The sequence below is a fragment of the Lytechinus pictus genome, chromosome 16 (genome assembly GCF_037042905.1).
Source record: "Lytechinus pictus isolate F3 Inbred chromosome 16, Lp3.0, whole genome shotgun sequence".
NCBI lineage: Eukaryota > Metazoa > Echinodermata > Echinoidea > Temnopleuroida > Toxopneustidae > Lytechinus > Lytechinus pictus.
In genome coordinates, this window is record NC_087260.1 from 9,825,933 (window position 1) to 9,844,806 (window position 18,874).

General features: G+C 39.7%; 1 protein-coding gene across 2 annotated transcripts in view; it reads left to right on the forward strand.

Moving 5' to 3' along the window:
* Window positions 1-942: 942 nt before the first annotated feature.
* The window catches only part of LOC135157012 (sushi, von Willebrand factor type A, EGF and pentraxin domain-containing protein 1-like), a 37,618-nt gene continuing 19,686 nt past the window's right edge, over window positions 943-18,874 (forward strand). For both annotated transcript variants that reach the window (XM_064111340.1, XM_064111341.1), the window contains exons 1-7: window positions 943-1,116; window positions 1,646-1,675; window positions 3,006-3,020; window positions 11,331-11,510; window positions 13,062-13,247; window positions 13,712-13,885; window positions 14,311-14,487. In XM_064111340.1, the coding sequence (XP_063967410.1) occupies window positions 1,059-1,116; window positions 1,646-1,675; window positions 3,006-3,020; window positions 11,331-11,510; window positions 13,062-13,247; window positions 13,712-13,885; window positions 14,311-14,487 (820 nt within the window). In that variant the 5' untranslated portion in view covers window positions 943-1,058. The remainder of the gene's footprint in view (window positions 1,117-1,645; window positions 1,676-3,005; window positions 3,021-11,330; window positions 11,511-13,061; window positions 13,248-13,711; window positions 13,886-14,310; window positions 14,488-18,874) is intronic.

Below are 18,874 nucleotides of genomic sequence, written 5' to 3' on the forward strand. Positions count from 1 at the left end.
TGCCTCAAACAGAATTTTCTTCCTCTGTTTTCACTTGCAAATTGTGCAACATCTTGTGTTTTAGGCACAAACATTATTTATATCATCAAAAAACTAAAATTCTATACTTTCTTACAATGTCACTCTTTATATGTGGCATCTTTTAGATGGGTCAGCAGCCAGATTTTTCCACCAAAATGCAAGACGAGATTTCTGAAATTTCTGAGTAGCATAAAATCCAGAGTTCTGATTGGCTGAATACTGTTTTAAAAACAAACAGGCGCGGGTAATTTGAAAAGATTACCACATGGTGAGTGTGACCTTGCAGAGGCCCAGTGTGGGGAACATTGGAATTTGCGTGGGTGTGTGGTCTCTATGACCGATCAGAGCGCATTATTCTCATTTTTGAGCTGCTAAATGTACTTGGCCTATAAAAAGCAGGCTGTTGACCATCTAAAATACATCCTCTTATAAAAATTATATCACATTAAAGCTTAAATCTTCAGCTTTATCACAATCTAAAAATCATTTGTGCGTAAACAAATATTAAGTTTGAAAACAACAACTTTTGTTGCATGAAAATAATATTTTTTTAAATGTTTTAGATCAAAAGTTTTTCCTATATTAAAAAATTATTTTAAAAATCCAAACACATGACCTGAAAGAATGATTATTCTTCTTTATAAAAATACCAAAAACATTAAATTTGGTCAATATTTAGAGCAGCAATGGCCGAATAAAAAGAGGTGTTTTGGTCTGCACCAAGCTCATTAACAATGCAAAAACCCTCTAGTCATGAATATCACTTGGATAAAAGAAGCTACTTTTTCAGGGCTTGCCGACTGACTGATCCCCATGAACGACACCACGTAAGTGCATGACCAAAGTATATGTCCTTATCTTTAGTAATGTATTTGCCCTGTTTTTTTTTCTCGTTGCATGTCAATATTCTTTCTTCAAATCATATCGCTTAGTAAAGAAAGCGTAGCTCGTAATCGATCAAGAGTCGGCCATTTTTTTTTCAAATCTGCATTTAGCAGATCCTACAGCATTTCCTATTCCTGGATTTAAGACTAATAATGTCGAATTTAAGCGTTCTCATCGGATTTGTGCTTCTCTGGGGTGGATTGATTTCTAGTAAGTATATAAATTTGATTTTTTTTAATATCTCCATTTATTAATGTTTCTTTTTACTGAACAGACTTAAGTAATCCAAAACGCAACCTCTGTGGAAATAATTGATATCAATAAACAGGTTTCGCTATACATATCTGAAGAGATGGAACGATGTAGGGGAATATTACGATTAATGACATGTTTTCAATTCAAATAAAACATCTATTTTCTTACATTTCACAAATTTCCACATTTATCGTAAACATAAATTCATATAAAAATCAGTTTGTTATGAAAAATACAAGTATGTACATTTTCGGTTTATAGAAGAAGGTGTATATCCTAAAAGCAAAGGCTTGTGGCGGGATACGACACAATGTAATGTAAAGAATAGGAAATAAATACACGTAGGCCTACTGAAAACAATGATAAATGGATGAAGTAATTAATGTTACTCGAATTGGTCGTTTGGCATTTGGAATTAAGAAAGACTTTGTATAGCACTGTTTCATGATGTGGAAATATAACAATTTCGTGTCTCTTCATTTAGTTTCAGGTGTAAAGGGCAATTGTGCTACCGGTGAGTATAATAATGATTTTTTCGTCATTTCGTCTAAGTTTTACACCAGCCTTTAATTTTTTTTCATAGATTGTCACTAAAGACAATAATACATTCTATCTGGTAAATAAATAAGAGTATTATAGAATTTCACCTTGTGGATCACTCTCATATTGTTTTTAACCAACCAAAAAGTTGGTTCAAATTTTAACCTATCAACACTTAGCTAAAACAAAGTTACATGCAAATTGAATTTGACCAAGTGTTAGGTTGATTGAAAACATTCCGAGAGTGTATAATCATTGATCTAAGTTTTATTGCGCAATATTATTTTTCTAATAATAGCAAGGGTGATATGTAGAGTGTTTTTGTGTCATAATCTCTTGAAAAAAATCAAATGGTTATACAGTATTGTTTTATTCTGGTGACTGTCTTTGAATATATTACAGTTGATAATAATAATTATCCTTGATTATAAATATAGTGCTTAACACTTACTTTGTCTGAAGTGTCTGGGCTTAAAAGTAATGCAACAAAATTACACTGGTTAATGGTTAATAGTTTCGGTGATGATTAGGCATCTGTTTGATTGGCAATATGTAACATCCTTGTAATCTGGTCAAAATCTGACACCTTTTACATTGTCAAATATTCAAGAACAAATAACAAGGTAATGTATTTATTCTTTTTAAGGGAATTTGTAAAATCAGAACGCGAGATAAAAGTATTTGAGCAATACCCTGTATTTTACTACTACTCTGGTCACCATAAACCATCTTTTGAAAATTGAGGCTTCATATCTTTCTCCAAAAAAAAAAATCAGTTTTCGAATACTCTTTTTTGAATTTTATTTCATCTCATTTTCTAGTTCCTATGCATTAATGAACACAATTATTTATTTCGCGCTTAAAATATGATTTCATTTCAACTGAATTATGCAACGTATTAGGGGAACAGCGTCTCAAATTTCACGTTATTTTGTAGAGGATCGATGGCCATAGCTGTATTATTTTTATACATATATATTTGATTTAATGACAGGCACTAATCTACTCCCTTTGTGTAGAAATTGGACACTATTCCACCTTTAAAATGAAGATAGAATAAACATTATTCTAACATATTGGAGTGTTAAAAGTATATGTTGTGTTCAAAACGACCTAAAAGGGTAAAACGTCCATCATACAACGGCAACACGCACTCTGCAGGCTCTGTTTCGTGTTTAATATTGTTTGCCTGATTAAGCTTGATTCTTGATCCCTTTAGTTTAATTAATTTCTTTTTCACAAACATTTATATTAATTCTCATTTTTTGTGTAATTTTCTTCATACCATAACGTGTCTGGACAAGACTGCACTGCATCAGGTAAGATGTTTACATTCCTACTTTCATAAGTACTTTTTAAGTACAACAAACGTTGTAAGTGAAACAAAAATGGTTTCGTTCATTATATCCCTCCACCACAAGGGCAATCCCGAGGGGCTAATTGCCCACTCTGCAAATGTTGGCCACTGGAATAGGTTATATGCTATGAGGACTGCTTCGTTCATGTGATGTCTCGGTCTTTGTTGACTGTTCTCCATGTTAAATGTGATCTCCCCTTCCCAGTCTCCTTTTTCCCCTTTTTCGTCCTAAGTGACGGGCGTCATGACAATTCTGGCCTTCCTTGGGGCGTGACCAAGTCTCATGTCAGCCTTCGTAACAATCCCCTGGTTTTATGATCATGGCTGAGCAACTTTTGGTTTGCCTTACTCCTCTTTATTTCTGTAATGTGGTTCCACTCTGAGATATTCAATAACCATCATAGGGATCTGTGATAGCATGGAGGTCCATGGTGATAGAAGGCATCTCTCTTTTGCCCGCCTCTGGCGATGATTTCCAAATTTTCGAAAGCTTATAATCCAGGCGGAGGCTGAATCCTTTGCATTTGCCTTGGCGAGTCTGTTATATGTTTGATAAGAAAAGGAAATCTACGAACAGTGGCTGCTATTAAATGTTCCCTTTCACTTCATTGTGTCGTTTTGTACCAGGGTGGGACGCAGGATTTTCCAAGGGGGGCACATTTTCTAAAGGGAAATTAGCTATCAAAAAGGGTACTCACTTGTGTATAAATGACATATTCCCATAAAAAATATATGTTGTGGCTCTCAAAGGTGGGGGGGGGGGGGGCACACCTGTGTATTAACGACATATTTACATAAAAAAACCATGACTCTCAATAGAGAGGGGGAACGGGCCGGAAATGCCCCCCTTGGATCCGCCAATTTTGTGTACCTATTTACTTATATATCAATCAATCAATCCGGATAGGCATGAATATATTGCCATTGTCTTATGATGACTTTTAAATAAGGACCCCAACCCTATGTGTTTAATTTTTGTGTGGAGAGAAAAATAAGATACAATATTTTACAATATTACAATATAGCTCTTACTATGACCTGTCCTGTTCAAACTCCCACGTAAACCTCCCGAATCCTGTTCTCCATTCAGACAATCATGAACTAGAAAACAAGCCACACCGTGTCAAATCATTTAAAACACAGTTTATTTACAAATATACACATGACGATTCCGATTCACAAGTCCGTTGTTCACATAGCGATATATCCTTTTCCTAGTCTGTACTCCAGACTTAAACGTGTATTATTATCTCGTCACACTCCCTTCCTTAAAAACATGCTTATAATTGTTCAAAGAAATTGCAATAAGTATGTTCGCAACTCAAATTTTGCTTGTTAATATTAACGAACATTATCACAATGAATATAGCGCTTAACCAAACACAGTTAATGCATTAAAACATATCGAAATGCCTTTTTTCAATTTCACGCTCTTTGTGCAGCAATTTTGCATACTTTGGCAAAAGATAAGCATACTATAATATAAAACATAGTATAATGAAATGAGTAAAACAGATATGTATTGATAGCGCATGCATGTAGTAAAACTTATTCATCAAAAGGTACACGCATGTTCTGAAATACATGTATGTTCGTAATAAACATAGTCATAATAAATTTCACATGAATAATCAACATAGAAATACATGATAGTACTTCCAAGTTATGAGGAAAGCAATATAAAAAGCATTGCTTCACTGAGTCCAAAAGTCAATAATATGAGAAATCATTCAAGATGTAAGTTCAAACTTTTGATTTCCAATATCTTCTTCCAATTATAGTTTCAGTTCAACGAAGTTCAACATCATCGCTTCAGTTAGGGTTCATTGAATGTTCATGAAGATTCACAGTAGGTTCAGATTAATTGATCCAAGATATAGTGTAAACATGAGCACAGTTGGCATCCAGAAATCCAGAAAAACACAAGTTCAGTTCACTTTCAGATCAAACATGGTAGAGAGTCCATTCTGGAGTATCAATTAAGTTGAGATGACAAGTAAGCATTTAGGTATAAATTCACATGATGATATAAGTTTCAATTTCAACAGTTCACAGAAAGTGCAGTTTCCAAATTTCACCTTGATTATACACAATATCAAACGTTCACAGTTCAAATGTCACGATGAATTAACACGCTGTCAAATGTTCACTGCTCAAACGTCACGATGACATAACACGATGTCAAACGTTCACTGTTTATCACATTGATGATATCAAACTTTCATTGTCCGAATTTCACATTGATACACACGACGTTAAACTTCCATTGTCCAAACTTCAAAGTTCACACTAATTCGAAGTTATCAAATTGTTCAAAGTTAAGGATTCAGTTTACACTCGCGACAATGTGTCTGCAATAATGTTGTCTTTTCCCGGTAGATGTCTAATGTTCAAGTTGTACTCTTGGAGCAGTAGACTCCACCTCGTAAGTCTTTGATTTTTGTTTTTCATCTTACTTAGAAACGTCAACGGATTATGATCTGTCCATATGTCCACTGCATGCTGAGATCCACTCACATAGACTTCGAAGTGTTGCAGTGCAAAGATTAACGCCAAAGTTTCCTTCTCCACAGTGGAATAATTTCTCTGACTGCTCGAAAACTTCCTCGAGAAGAACGATATGGGCCTGTCTGTTCCCTGTTCATCTTTCTGCGTAAGAACAGCTCCGGCACCCACATCACTAGCGTCAACCATCAGAGAGAATGGCTGACTAAAATCTGGAGCCACCAGTACAGGATTGGTAGATAGGAGTGCTTTCACTTTGTCAAAAGCACTCTGACAGTCACTGGACCAGATGAACTTCACCTCCTTGCGTAGTAGATTGGTCAGCGGGGCGACGACATCAGAAAAGTTATGGCAGAACCGTCTGTAGTAGCCTGCCATGCCAAGAAACCTCATCAGTTCCTTCCGGTTGGTTGGAGTCGGGAACGCCAGAATAGCTTCTACCTTCGCTGAGAGTGGTCGAACATGACCTGAACCAACAACGTGACCCAAGAAACTAACAGTAGCACCTCCAAACTCACTCTTTGCCAAGTTGACTGTCAATTTGGCATCAGACAATCTCCTGACCAAATCTCTGATTCTTTGTACATGAACTTCCCAATCTTCACTATACACAATCAAGTCATCTATGTAAGCTTCACAGCCTTCAAGACCAGAGACAAGACTATTCACAAGTCTTTGGAATGTAGCCGGCGCGTATTTCATACCGAATGGCATCACAGTGTAATGGAATAGGCCTTGGGGTGTAGCAAATGCAGAGATTTCTTGCGCTCTCTTAGTCAAAAAATCTGCCAATAGCCTTTAAGCAGATCGAATTTGCTCACATACTTCGCCTTGCCTATACGGTCAATACAATCATCTACGCGCGGTATCGGGAAATAATCGGTCTTTGTACTCGAATGGACTTTTCTGTAGTCGGTACAGAAACGATACGACTTATCCGGTTTCGGAACTAAGATGCATGGAGACGACCATGCGCTGCTAATTGGCTCGATGATGCCATTCTGCAGCATGTACTCTATTTCTTTTTCAAGATTCTTTATCTTTACTGGGTTCACACGATAAGGTGCCTGCTTGGTTGGTGCGGTATCTCCCACATCAGCATCATGTTCAACAACATCAGTACGAGATGGGATATCTGCAAATAACTGCGGATACTCATTCAACAGCTCTTTCACATCCCTCCTCTCCTTCTCAGACAAGTGGGTTAGTTTGTCATTGATGTGTGTTAGAACCTCTGAATTCTTCAATTTCACACATGGTTCATCTCTCTCAATGTTACACATCTCTTCACTTTCATCATTCAGCTCAGATTCTACAGCACTCAACACCGGTTGTGCTCTCTTTTCATCATCTCTTCGAACATAAGCTTTTATCATATTCACATGACATTTTTCCTAGCGACTTCACAAGCACGATGCAATAGATCACGGAAAGACGATACGTAGTCCAACATATTTACATCTTCCTCATCTGACAACAACCTTTCACTCAACAACCTGAGGGGTCCACGGACTTCATGTCCATACACGAGCTGAAATGGGCTGAAACCAAGAGATTCTTGAACAGATTCTCTCAAAGCAAATAGCAACAATGGAATTCCCTCATCCCATTGTTTCTCTGTCTCCAAACAATATGATTTGAGCATGTTCTTGAGTGTCTGATGACACCTCGCAAGTGCTCCTTGCGATTCAGGATGGTATGCACTAGAAACTACATGTTCAATCCCTAACTGCCCTAGCACTTGCTTAAAGACTTACGACATAAAGTTTGATCCTTGATCAGACTGAACGGTACGCGGTAATCCTACAGTCGTGAAAAACTTGATCAGCGCCTTACTCACATTGTTTGCGGTGATGCGTCTAAGTGGAATCGCTTCGACATACCTGGTACTTGCGCACATAATGGTAAACAGGAATTCATTACCCGCTTTTGTCCTCGGAAGCGGACCTACGCAATCTATGATAATTCTTGCAAACGGTTCATCGAACGCTGGCACTGGTTTTAATGGCGCGACTGGTATTTTCTGATTCGGTTTACCTACTACCTGACATACATGACAACTTCTGCAATAGTTTGCAACATCCTTTTGTAAACCCGGCCAAAAGAAATGAGAAAGGATTTTCTCCCGAGTCTTATAGACTCCCAAGTGACCTGCAAGTGGTGCTTCATGAGCAAGACTAAGTATTTCTGGCCTATAAGTAGAAGGAACTACAATCTGGTGGACCTTTTTCCAAACTTCATCAGCAGGAACATCTATCGGCCTCCACTTTCTCATCAAAACACCTGACTTCGTATAATAACAAACAGGCACGGTCAATGCCTCCTCCTCAGAGATCGCTCTGTCAAACATGGATACTAACTGAGGATCTTTTTGTTGCTCCTCTAACAACTTAGTCTTACTTATCGACATTGGTTCACATTTACTTTTCTCTTCTGTACTTTGAGTTTCTCCTGCACCCTCATTCACATTTGATTCACATTCATCATCAACCAAACGACAAAAGAAAGAATCTCCCAAGTTAACCTCATCTATCTCACTAGACTTCGATTCAGACTCTACTTTCTTTGCCATCGAACGAGTTACAGCACAAGACGGAAACACAGTAGGAAATTCTGCAACCAACTGCTCTGTTTTACTACTCTCACACGGAATAGCACTCACAACTGGACATGGCACAACTTTATCACCAGCAAGATCATTCCCTAGAATGATGGAAACATCTGCCATCGGAAGTGATGGTCTCACAGCCATTTTCACACTACCAGAAACAAGGTCTGATTTCAAGTCTACCACATGAAGGGGTGCTTTTACAAAGCCATCTCCTATTCCTTTGAGCAAAACACTAGCTCCAACACAAGATTTCTCACCAAAAGGCAACACACTCTCCAAGATCAAAGACTGAGAAGCACCAGTATCACGCAACACTTTCATCTTTCTTGCTTCGACGCTACCAGCTAGGGAAACATATCCTACAGAAACAAACGGTTCATATTGCATTTTCACTTTCTCTAAGTTAACTGGCTCAATCCTACTCTCTGAACTTTGCAAATTTTTCACAAATGCATTTGGATGTGCATTACTTGATTCACTTGTTTTTCCTTTAAGTGTAGGACACTTTGCTTTAAAATGACCAACCTTGTGACATGCACATCATTTCTTTTCTTGCTCGTCATCTTTAGATTGTGGTTTTACTTCTTTCTTGTTGTGTGCTGAAGCACCACTTTTTGTTTTTGTTTTTCCACTTTCCAGATTTGTTTGTCTCATCTGATTTTTTGTTTGTGATTTTGTGCGTTAGCGCATAATCATCTGCAAGTTTCGCTGCTTCATTAAGCGTTCCTATTTGCTGTTCTTCAAGATGCAACCTAACATCGAAATGCACACTACGCTTAAACTCTTCGAGAATAATTATTTCTCTAAGCTTATCAAAGCTATCTGCATGGAGTGACGAACTCCATCTATCAAACAACTGTTGTTTGCGCCTTGCAAACTCAAGATGAGTTTCGGTCTCATCTTTGCGCGTTTTCCGAAATTGTTGACGGTACGCCTCCGGTACAAGCTCATAAGCACGCAACACTGCTGCTTTTACAACTTCATAACGACCCGCATCATCAACTGACAAAGCTAAATAAGCATCTCGAGCTTTACCCTTCAACTGAGATTGTAACAAGTGCAACCATTTTTCTTGCGGCCAACTCAAACTAACAGCTACCTTTTCAAAGTGAAGGAAATATTTCTCTATCTCCTCCCCCTCCTGAAAAACAGGAACCATTCGAACATGTTTCACAACATCAAAATAAGACTTTACTTGCCTAATCTCTTCTCTTTCTCTAGCATTCTCATGCTCCCTTCTCAAAACTACTTGTTCTCGTTCAAGTTCAACTTTCGCTATCTCTAGTTCCAACTCTTTCAAACGCAATTTTTCTGTCAAGTCCACATTCACAGACTCAATCGGAACCTTAGATAAAGCCTCAAGTGGAAGGACATCTTCCTCTTCCACTTACCACTGAATTACAGCTTTCAGAATTTCTAATTTACGCCAAGTATTCCTTACCTCAGCAACCTGGTAATGATGAGCAATCTCCAAGAGATGAACCTTCTTCAGAACCAGCAACTTCTCAACACTGGGAGAATCAACGAAATCGTCCAAGGAAAATTCCGCCATGGTCAACAAAAGACCCCTAATCTTCACCGCTGAAAAGACTAGAAACAGCTAAAGAAAAACCTTTAATTCTTAGCCAAGACAATAACCAATACGGTTACCACAGTTGAAAATTATATCAACCACACAAGAAAATGTCAACCTGACCTGGCTGACCCTGTAGATATGACCTCAACCTACAGAAACGGTAACCTGACTCGGTCACCCCAGTTGAAAATTTTTCCAACCACACTGTCAACTTGACTCCAGTCGACACTGTCAGTTTCCATCAACCGACACAGCAACCCTTAAGAAATGGTTAACCAGTTGAAATATTATCAACCCAAATTTCATTCAACTCTACGTGAACAAAACACATCGCACAGCGAGACACACTGAAATACATGGAATTGCCTCATGGAACAAACGGCTCGCCATACTCAACCTTGTGCGCTACCACACAGCGTCACACACAACACTGACAGCGATATCCACACAGTGGCATTACATCTACGTGTACACACACCCATGCAAATGTATAATGACAATCCTCACGCTGAATACGATTGCACACGCATCGATAATAGTTCATGTGACTTTGCCGGCGCTAGCATTATACGGTATACGGTACTTCGATACAACTTACGCCGAGAGTTCTGGTTCGACTCTCACCAAGCCCCCACAGTTACGTTTGCTGGTCCGGACAAGCTCTTACTATGACCTGTCCTGGACAAACTCCCACGTAAACCTCCTGAATCCTGTTCTCCATTCAGACAATCATGAACTAGAAAACAAGCCACACCGTGTCAAATCATTTAAAACACAGTTTATTTACAAATATACACATGACGATTCCGATTCACAAGTCCGATGTTCAGATAGCTTTTCTTCTTCTTCTTCTTCTTCTTCTTTCCTTGGTTGGCAACCAGTCAGGATTGACTATTTTTGCCACAGCTTTTGTTCATTTTCAGTAGCTTATTATAATTTTTTTTTCCTTCTCTCTTTTATTATTTTTTTTCTTTTTCCTTCATTTTCTTTTCTGTTATTTTCTTCTTTTTTTTTTCTTTTTCCTTTTCATGTTATTTTTTTTTCTTTTCTTTTTTGTCTTCTCTTTTCTTTTTTTCTTTTCTTTTTTTCTATTTTTTTCTTTTTCTTTTCTTCTTATTTTTCTTCTTTTGTCTCTTTTTTGTATTCTTTTTCTTTTTCTTTTTTTCTTTTCTTTTCTTTTCTCTTTTTTCTTTTTATTTCTTTTTCTTTTTTTCTTTTCTTTTCTTTAGCCTTTACCAAAGCTTTTAACATGCCTGCCAATCTTCAATGTTTCCTACCTTCACACGTTGGAGCGATTTATCCTTTTCCTAGTCTGTACTCCAGACTTAAACGTGTATTATTATCTCGTCACACTAGCCAGTTTTAACTTCCATGTATACTTTGAGTGTGTTCTTATGGGTCATTAATTTAATCTGAGGAAATGCGTGAAAGGAAAACTATTCTTCTTACCTGTAAAACACCAAACATAGAGTAATTATCTGAAATAATTATCTATGAAAAGAAATTAAAGCTCCGAGTCCGTTAGTATTTTCTGACACATTATTCAACTTCCTAGTTATGGTTCTCTTTGTTAAATATAGAATGCTGTTACGATGCCATACCAGTTCCATTAGGAGACGTAGGTGGCATAGAGCCTGTACAAGTCTGCTATACCAGTGGAAGTACAGTGAACTACACCTGTACCGGGAATCTAAGAGGCCCCCCTAACCAGATTTGCAACAATGGAGCATGGTCTTATCCATTCGCTCCAACGTGTGAAGGTAGGAAACATTGAAGATTGGCAGGCATGTTAAAAGCTTTGGTAAAGGCTAAATATTATGGTATTTTATCATCTATAGAGTGTAGACCTTAGATCGATTGAATTTAATGGACTTGTATAGTCAGTGGCGTACCTAGGATTTTCCACAAAAAAATGTACAAGCAAAAAAAAAAAAAAAAAAGGTCTTCAATAAAAAATAAAGGTTATTGTACCAGAAAAATAATTGACAAGCAAAAAGCTCGTCAGGGGGGGGGGGGGGGGGGCATAAAAGGTCTTTCAAACTCGTCAGGGGGGGGGGCAGTGATATGTATTTTTTCCCCCTGCCCCCCCCCCGTAGGTACGCTAGTGTGTATAGTGAATTATTATTTGCCTCCCTAATCTTGCAAAAGTATATCGGCTGTTATATCACTTTTTATTGATTAACCCCCCTCATTATTTATAACGATATCACAGTAAAATAATTTTCATCCATTTCTTTAATCAGTGCCGTTTGAATAATTATACACATTAGAGGTAGAAGTTGTATGCAAATATTTTTTTTTTTACTTTTAAACATCTAACCCGTTTCCTGCTTGAGGGGTGATACAGAAACGACATATATGGATTTCTTAAACATATTGTTTATCGTGGTACTGAATTAAGTAAATTACACATTAATTATCAATTGTAAATTCCTCCCTAAAAATATGGGAATATAGTAGTTTACAATTCTTCTCAGAGCCCAGTCTACACAGGCTCCGCTTTACCTGCTATTTATACCGTGATTTTAAATTTCTTGGGGATCAACCATTCCATTAATTACCATATTTTTTTTGGATCATGCCTCATCCTTATAAATTTTCCAAATATATTCATGATGCTTTCCTTGTTGGCATCCTCAAAATCTCACTGAATACCAGGTCATTCGGACAAGATTTTTGCAACAGTTGCCTTCTATTTTCTTTGATTTTGTTCCTATGTCAGTTCTGCACACATAATTATGATAGGTATCGGCGCAAAATGCCAATACCCGTGTTACAATTCTTTTTCATCTGCTTTACATTCGCTCGAAGCAAAGCGTTAACACCATTTTGTAGTAAATAAGATATATTCAGTTTGTTTCATATTAAAAGATGTACAAACAATCATACAAAATGTCGGACATCTTTATAAATATTGCATTTTTTCGTTTTTTCGAATATCAACTATAGTTTATTTTTTATGCTACAGAGATAGATATTACCCTAACTTTTTTGCATTTCAATAATTTCTTTGTTAATTTTTATTCAAATTATATGATATATATCATCTTATTGATTTATGGATTGGGTGGAGGGATAGATATCAGATTAAAAATATGTTTCATTTTTGCAATTGCCATACCATAATAAAACATTATTGGGCAAACCGTTCATGTTGTTTAATACTGTAAATATCTTGTACATGATATTATATATATCTTTCGTATTTTACAAAGGATGAATAAATCATTAAAGAGAACCGTGCTTACCATAAGCATGTCACATCAATAATCAATGATCAAGGCTTATCTTTTACATTTTTCATGATTTAGGTGTGACTTCATGCCCGCAGCCTACAGTACCATCAGACGGCAGTATAAATCCGGATCACACTCAATATGATCTATATACACGGATCTATTACGCCTGCAACGAAGGTTTTTCACTGGTAGGTCCCGACGAAGCCGTCTGCGAATCGGGTGGGACATGGAACCCTTCTACGACACCTTCCTGCGAAGGTAAGATTTTGTTAAGAAGAACCTGAATATTATTAGATTGAGAGATCTGCTACACCTGGTATTTCTTCATGTTCTCTATTTCCTTTTCCCTACTTTTATTATTTGTCTTTTTTCTTCATCATCTTCTTCTCCTCCTCCTTCTCCTCCTTCTTCTTCTTCTTTTTTCTTCTCCTTCTTCTTCTTCCTCCTCTTCTTCTTCTTCTTCATCATCCCCGCCTTCTTTTCTCTCGCTCTCCTTCTCTATGTCACTTGTAGAGTACAATACAAATTTGCAATTTGTTGTATTTTATGCACAAACTGCGTGCAACAATCTTTGTATTAATACATGTATTTACCTTGACACGCACAATCCTTTACAAACCTGATCCCATATGCATGCACTCGGATGCACTCATTCGCTATATGATTTTGGAAGTGTTTTATAATGTTGTTAAATCGTTTTCTATTCATTGTTTCTTTAACAGCAAGTTGTGACAAACCAACTTTAGCAAACGGATACGTTGATCCTGATAAAACATCTTATATGAATGGAGAGGTACTCAACTATGAGTGCAATACAAATTATACACTGGTCGGAGTTTCTACAACAACTTGCCGCAATGGGGTCTACGATCCTTCAACGTTACCAACCTGCTTCAGTAAGACTATGTTCTTCTTTATAAGTAGAGAAAATAATACACTATTCATGCTATTGAAAACGCTTATTTGCGACAGCAAAGTTGGAATGTACTGTGTCTTAAAGTTGGTGTTTAATTTTGGAGAGCCGGTCGTGACATTAATCTCTAATAGTACATGTTTAATGTATCAGCTATTTTGACTCTTGCATCATTATTAACTGTCTGTGGGAACGATTGCTAAGATATTTATCTTCATCATTAAGGAATTGGTAAAGAGCACAGTATTGGAAACATGCCAAGTAAACAAAATTTTGACATTGTTTGTTTTCCATAATTTTAGCACAACGTTCGACCTTGGTTTAAGATAAACCCGACTTCGGGATACGGCCATAGAGTGTGAAATGAAGATGTACTGTATAATTATATCATTTTACATTATTCTCCAGGTATGTGTAGTCCACATGTGGTTGAAAACTCGGACTACAATGTGCAACAACCACCGGTCGACCACGCCTCCACGATTACGATAGAATGTGACCAGGGATACTCAACCGGAACCGGTACCGACCAAGACTTGACATGTAATGACGGCAATTTTAACGACGATCCGCCAGTATGTTATGGTAATTATCCTTTCCATTATTTTGCTGCTCGTGTCATTCTAAAAAAAAATCTATCGAGCTAGAAAAAGTAGATCGCGAATGGTTCTAAAGTTAAAGGCCAATATGGTAAATTTACAACCCAGCGGCATGTAATCCTTGATTTTGATTGGCCATGTTGGCTCTTGCGCAGCTTTATCATCTTACTTATAACATGTTTAATAGGAAGTTGAAGAAATAATTTTAGAATTTTTATGGACTTCGACCCAATACCCCAGTGATAAGAAATTCTGTTAATCAAGAGCGATCTTAGGTACACAGACTTTTAACATCAGATATCTTCAATGACCTGATGGTGGACACAATGTTTACGTTACACTGAGGGCGAGGGTGTTCAGTTCAACTTTAATCGAATTGGATTCGAAGCTCGGCCCCCAGTTACGAAAACCAAATCATCATTGGCATCTGTCTGTCTCGAGAGACAATAGAGTTTGCGCTGATAGTTTCTATTATTTACCTAATTCATACAGTGCAGCTCCTGCGATGACTAGATAGTCCAATCCTTGAGAGGCAGATCTTGTTGCAGTTGCTGCATACAAATGTCACTTGTGGCTGAGCTGTTGGAGCCATGGCTAACTGTCGTCTTAGTTGTCTTTTCTCCTCCCATTGTTCTACTCTTCTCTGTTCGCTCCTTTGGATGCCCATCTTCACAGCATGTCTCCATTTAGGGCGATCTGCAGCTAGGGCTTCCCAGTTTGTAGTGTTGATTTCACTGGTCTTCATATCCCTCTTGCACACATCCTTGAAGCGGAAGACAGGTCTTCCAACAGCCCTGGTCCCGGTCGCTAGCTCTCCGTACAATATGTCTTTCGGAATTCGGCCGTCGTCCATTCTAGTGACATGCCCAAGCCATCTCAGTCGTCGTTGTGTTAGATAAGCATAGATGGTTGTCATTCCTCCCTTCTTGAGGACATCCTTGTTTGGGATGTGGTCCTACCATTTGATGTTCAGGATTCGTCTCAGACAGCGGAGATGGAAGATGTTCAGACGACGCTCCTGGTGTGCATACAAGGTCCATGACTCACTGCCATACAGGAGAGTGCTGAGCACACAGGCCTGATAGATCTTCATTTTTGTGTTGGTGGTTAGTGAAGTGTTCTCCCAGGCCCGCTTTGAGAGTCTAGACATCATAGTTGCTGCTTTGCCAATGCATACGTTGAGCTCGGGATCAAGGGAGAGTTTGCTGGAAATCATGGAGCCGAGGTAGGTGAAGTTTTCAACCACTTGAAGGGTGTAGTTTCCAATGGAGATATCTGGAACACTGCGTACATCCTGGCCCATGATGTTTGTTTTCTTGAGGCTGATGGTGAGGCCATCAATCAGCCCTGAAGGCCTTCCTCGGATTGGGATGAGAGAGCAACATCATCAGCAAACAGCATGTCTCTAATCAGGATTTTCCTCACTTTCGTCTTAGCCCGAAGTCGTGCAAGATTGAGTAGTTTTCCATCGCTTCTTGTGTGTAGGTACACACCGTCCTTAGTGTGAAAGCAGCACAGAAAAGAAGATCCCAAAGAGCGTAGGGGCAAGCACACATCCCTGCTTGACTCCATTCTTGATTGGGAATGGGGCAGAAGTAGAGCCGTCATACTGGCTGGTGCCCTGCATATCATCATGGAATGATACAATCAGCTGAAGCAGTGTGGGAGGGCATCCTATCTTCTGTAGCAAATTGAAGAGAACCTTTCTGCTGACTAGGTCAAAGGCCTTGGTAAGGTCGATGAACGCAATGTACAATGGCTATCTCTGCTCACGGCTTTTCTCCTGCAGTTGGCGAATGGAGAATATCATGTCAATGGTTGATCTTCCAGCCCGAAATCCACACTGTGATTCTGGGTACACACGGGCTGCAAGCAAATGCAGTCTGTTCAGGATCACTCGGGCGAATGTCTTTCCAACAGTGCTTAGGAGGGAGATTCCGCGATAGTTGTTACAATCACTGCGATCCCCTTTGTTCTTGTACAAAGTAATGATGTTGGCATCGGGCATATCATGCGGAATTGTTCCCTCTTTCCAGCATTGAAAGAGAAGTTCATGGAGGTGGCGTAGAAGATCAGTGTCCTTTCCGGCTTTGATTAGGTCTGGGGGTATACCGTCTTTTCATGAAGTCTTGCCGGAGGTCAGGGAGTTCACAGCTTTTGTAAGCTCTTCTTAGGAAGGTACAGTATCAAGATCTTCCATGACAGGTAAGATTTCGATGCTCTCAATTGTAGCTTCGTTGACCATCACCCCACGCGAGTAAAGCTCTTCATAATGCTCGACCAATCTCTCCATTTGAAGCTTCTTGTCTGTAATGATCTCCCCAGTAGTTGATTTGAGTTGTGATGTCTTTTTGATGGTTGGCCCAAAGATCTTCTTTATGCCTGCGTACATACCGCGGGTGTTGCCGTTATCTGCAGCAAGCTGGATGCTCTGACATAGGCCTTACCAGTAATCATTGGCACAGCGTCTAGCAACCAGGTTGACATCCGTCATCGCCTTTCTGAGGGCTGTGAGCGTCTTCATAGATGGATCACTCTTGTAGTTAGCGAGTGCTGCTCGTTTTGCTTCAAAGACAGGCTCCAACTCTGTGATTCCAGCTATGAACCAGTCTGGGTTCTGTATTTCTCTCTTGCCGAATACTTCCATTGCTGAGTGATGGATTGCATCGCGAGTGAGATTCCATCTTTCTTCAGCAGTAGCAGAAGGACAGTCCTGGAGGGCCTGTTCGATGGAGTCGGCGAAGAGATCCTGCAGGTCACGACTTGATATGTTTGCAGTGTTAATGCGTGGGCGAGCTTTCTGCTTTGAGCAATTTATACGCTTGGGCTGAAGGCGCACCCTGCTGTCAACCAGTGAATGGTCTGTGTCACTGTCTGCACTGTGGTAACTTCGGGTAACTTGGACGCTGTTCAAGGATTAGTTTCGTGTGATGACAAGGTCTAGCTGGTGCCAGTGAAGAGATCTGGGATGTCTCTAGGATACCTTGTGGCATAGTTTTGTGGAAAAAAACGTGTTGGTGATGCAGAGGTTGTGGTAAGAGCAGACTTCCAAGAACCTTTGACCGTTTTTATTCAGTTTACCAATGCCGAAGTGTCCGATGCATTTGGGCCAGGAGTCATGATCCGCTCCCACCCGTGCATTGAATTCTCCTAGTAGGAATAGGTGCTCGTTGGCAGGGACGTTAGCAATGACAGAGTCCAGATGCTCATAGAACTGGTCCTTTGTCTCTGCAGAGCTGCAGAGCGTTGGGGCATAACAGCTTAGGATGCTCACTAGACCGGAGGAAGTTGATAGACAAAGTGAAAGGATGCGTTCTGTGCCTCTATTTGGTGGTTCAATCGAGGAGAGTAAGGAGTTCCTCACTGCGAATCCAACGCCATGCTGTCGCCGTTCCTGTGGCTCTCTCCCCTGCCAAATATGGTGTAGTCCTCTTCTCTGATACTCCCCTCTGAGGGAAGTCTTGTCTCTTGTAGTGCCGCAATGTCAATGTTGAGCCTCTTTAGCTCACGGTCGATGATCGCTGTCATGCGGGTGTCATCGACCTCTTGAAGATTGTCTGAGATGCCAGGACACATATTCCTGACGTTCCAGCTTGCCAAACGCAAGGCTGGGGTTTTCTTTATGTTTCGTTTATTGCTTGGTGCAGTAGTTTCAGTCCGCTTGTCGAGTCAATTCTCTAAGCTCCAAGCATCCGATGGAGCAGGCGGCCTGTGGCGGGTCAGCACCTAACTAACTGGGGGCTGCCCTGCTTGAGGTGGGCGGTAGCTGACCAGTGGAACACGAAGATCCCTCCCACCGACGGAAGCAACCAGTAGCGCCTGAATCCTACGCCAATCGGAAAAGGCTTATAACTCGTGACTGCTGCTTCCCGTGTTGTTTCTTCCACTTTTGACGGTGGCACTGAAGTGTCCTCTCCAGAGCGCAAGCCTGGGCTCTTTCTATGGATATCCTGGGTCGCCCAATCGTCAGAATCCCCCTCTCGGCCTCACTGATGTAGTCCAAAGGAGAGCAGAACAATACATTTGACACCAGTTTGGCTGCAGGAGCTGCTGGAAGAGTGTCGAGACGAACACCAGACCGCCTGCGGGGCTCCACACCGGTTTTCAATGAGGTTATCTCCCTAGCTATTTTCCCATAGCTGGATGTCCGTCACCCTGGACAGGGGCCCATACCGGGACTCGTGTCAGGCAGGGTCGTCACGCCCTGAAGCAGTGAAGTAGGTCACTACCCACTACCAAAAAAAAAATAATAATAACTCTCTTGTTAAAAAACTTTCCTAATTACCTCATCGATGGCGGTGTAGACAACCATACTTCCCTTGTAGATATTTTATTTCGATCTATTATTCGGTGTCCTCTCAATGTCGCTACAT